The sequence below is a fragment of the Limulus polyphemus genome, unplaced genomic scaffold (assembly GCF_000517525.1).
Source record: "Limulus polyphemus unplaced genomic scaffold, Limulus_polyphemus-2.1.2 Scaffold984, whole genome shotgun sequence".
Taxonomy (NCBI): domain Eukaryota; kingdom Metazoa; phylum Arthropoda; class Merostomata; order Xiphosura; family Limulidae; genus Limulus; species Limulus polyphemus.
Window position 1 is genome coordinate 190,082 of NW_013666594.1, and position 2,688 is coordinate 192,769.

General features: G+C 28.4%; 1 protein-coding gene across 4 annotated transcripts in view; it reads right to left on the reverse strand.

Annotated features, from left to right (window-relative positions):
- LOC106461550 overlaps positions 1-2,688 on the reverse strand; it is a 99,689-nt gene that overhangs the window by 50,389 nt on the left and 46,612 nt on the right. For all 4 annotated transcript variants that reach the window (XM_022388541.1, XM_022388540.1, XM_022388543.1 and 1 more), the window contains exon 13: positions 1,286-1,401. In XM_022388541.1, the coding sequence (XP_022244249.1) occupies positions 1,286-1,401 (116 nt within the window). The remainder of the gene's footprint in view (positions 1-1,285; positions 1,402-2,688) is intronic.

The following is a 2,688-nucleotide window of genomic DNA, read 5'->3' on the forward strand; positions in this document are numbered from 1 at the left end:
GGTCTATTCTTTCATTGGGGGTGTGTCTGTGAGCCAGACTAGTTTTGGAGAATTCCACTCCTCATCAGTGACCCTGGACTTGCCCACCAATCAAACTTCAGACCAAACCAAGCCTTTATAGTAGTGAGGTATTGAAAGTCGAAATGGTGTATTTAAGTGTTTTACACTTACAAAAAAGAAACCTATCATTCTATAGGTATTTGAAGAACTTGTAGCATTCTGCCACAATTTAATTCTTCATACTGTTAGCCAACACTAGGCAACTGATATATAATTGAATAGAGTTGTTTAAACATTTCCAAGCTTTTACTTGTTGTTCAACAAATATTTAAACAACTCTGTAAAACACTTAAATACACCATTTTGAGGTGGGGTAACTGCTGGCTAATAGAACTATTAGAGAAAGTATCCAAATGATAGTAAAGCATAAATTTCTCTTTCCATTTGAACTTGATAAGTTACCCAATGCTGAATAACCAAATGGAAAAAGTTTCTTGATAGGCTGCCATTAATATATCTAAAAAAAAAAACATCAAAGCAAAGTTTTGAAAAATCTTATATTTATCTGATCTTAGGAATTTTACAGCAAAACAATGGAATTTGAAAGTTATTTCAAAATCCTTAATCAGTGTATCCAACTTAATGATGGGGTACAGCTAAAATGTTACTTATCTTAGAACCTGTAACAACGTCAAGAAAAATGAAAGAGGTTTTTGCAAAATAAAGTCAAAACTTAAAAAACGAGTTTATCTCTTGAAAAGTTAGAAAAATTAATTTACAGTTACTACTATATTTTGGTATTCACACTGAAGAGTGTTATATGAGCTGAAATGTATGAACTACAATTAATTCTTACACACAGGTTTTAGATTTTATTACAAACAATCATTGGTTAATAAAAATGGCTTTTTTTAAACCTCTTCTTGTTAGAAAATTCTCACAATAACAAGTGAACAAAATGGTACAGAACAACTTTGTAAAACTACAGTTGTAAAAATTACTAGGTAAACTTTTAAATTGTGCACATGTATGAACTATATGTTTATAATACAGTAATGTATAGATAAAACAATTTCAACTTGAGAAATACAAAATTAAATATTAAAATGTGTAAAATTTTTGTGTGTTATTCTGTTCAGTAAATCAGGGACAAGTTTGTTGAAAGACTACTCCTCAAATCATATTTCCAACTTTTGAATAACTAAGTAGCATTATTCCTTTTATTTCATTAAAATAAATCTCAAACTGTCATTCATTCATTAGACATACAGATAAATGAACTTACATGTTTCCTGTACTCTAGATGATTCTGCATATTTACTTGTGTATGAAGCATCAAACTCATGCAGCTGGCTATAACTGGAATAGTCCAGCCCAGAAAGAGAGGTTCGACTTAGGTCCCTAGTTTTATCAAATGGATAAGAATCATAAGGATTTATTGAAACTAATAAAAAATATACAACAGCTGATATTCTTGTAAAAAATCAATTTAATTCTATGATGTACATTGAAAAAAAACATAATCCAATTAAATATTCATACTGTCCATGGAATGACAATATATAGAGATGAAAATATTAAAGGAATTTAAAATTTTATTTTCATACAAAATTGAAAATAACTAAATATATTAATTATTTCTTCTGTAATATAAAGTATTTATAATGGCATGTTATTCCAATTAACAATTATTAATTCTCTTGCTATAGGCATGGTCAATTTGACAGAGTTTTTGATGCCAAAGTACCCATCAGTTTCATACTATAACTTTTAATGTCTTGTGTACCTTCTTCGAAAAATTCTGCAAGTTTCAGAAAATATTACTTAGCTTTTGGACACAAATAAGCAGATTTTATAATTAAGTATTTTTTACTAAAAATATCTCTGTGAATATATGGAGTAAAAGTGTTGACTGCCCCAAGTGCAAAGTGATTTTCATGTTTAGATTAAAAATACTTCATCTGAAAATTGTCAAATTTTATATGCGTAATCTCTAAAACTTCCTAAACAAACATCAAACCTTTCTAAAACCTCCCAAATAAATTTCAAATGTTTTTTTCAGTGAAACTTAATATTTTATCTTTTATTTACTCTGCCATAACCTATACACATTCTGTCAATTTGACTGACCTCGTAACCACCATAGTAAAATACAAAATAAATATAAATTACCTTTTTCTGTCTTGAATGACTGCAGATTGTGACAGGAAACTACAGTTGTTTATCCTAAGTAATACTATACCTTCGTTTATGCATAAATTTGACCATTTTATTGCCCTCTGAGCTATGTATAACTATTAATCCTGCCATAAAAGTTGTAAATCACTTGGCAAACATGTAGCTCACACTACCATATCAAATTATTTAATACACAAGCACACCTCATGAGTAATTTTCATTTTTATTATTTTTCTATACATTACCTAATCAAACAAGTTTCAAATTTTTACATTTTAGTTACTTTTATAATCATAAATACAGAATGCATATGAAAAACAAGAAATATAGTACTGACCCTTGACATCTTGTTTTTTTGCTGATGGTTGCCAACAAAATTTAAGCTTACTTCTTTATATTAATTGTACTACTACACTAAATAATTCTTTAATTATATACTGCACCTAATAATACACAATAACAACACACAAAAAAGTAAACATGTAATTTTTCAGCTTCTTTCACTGTGTG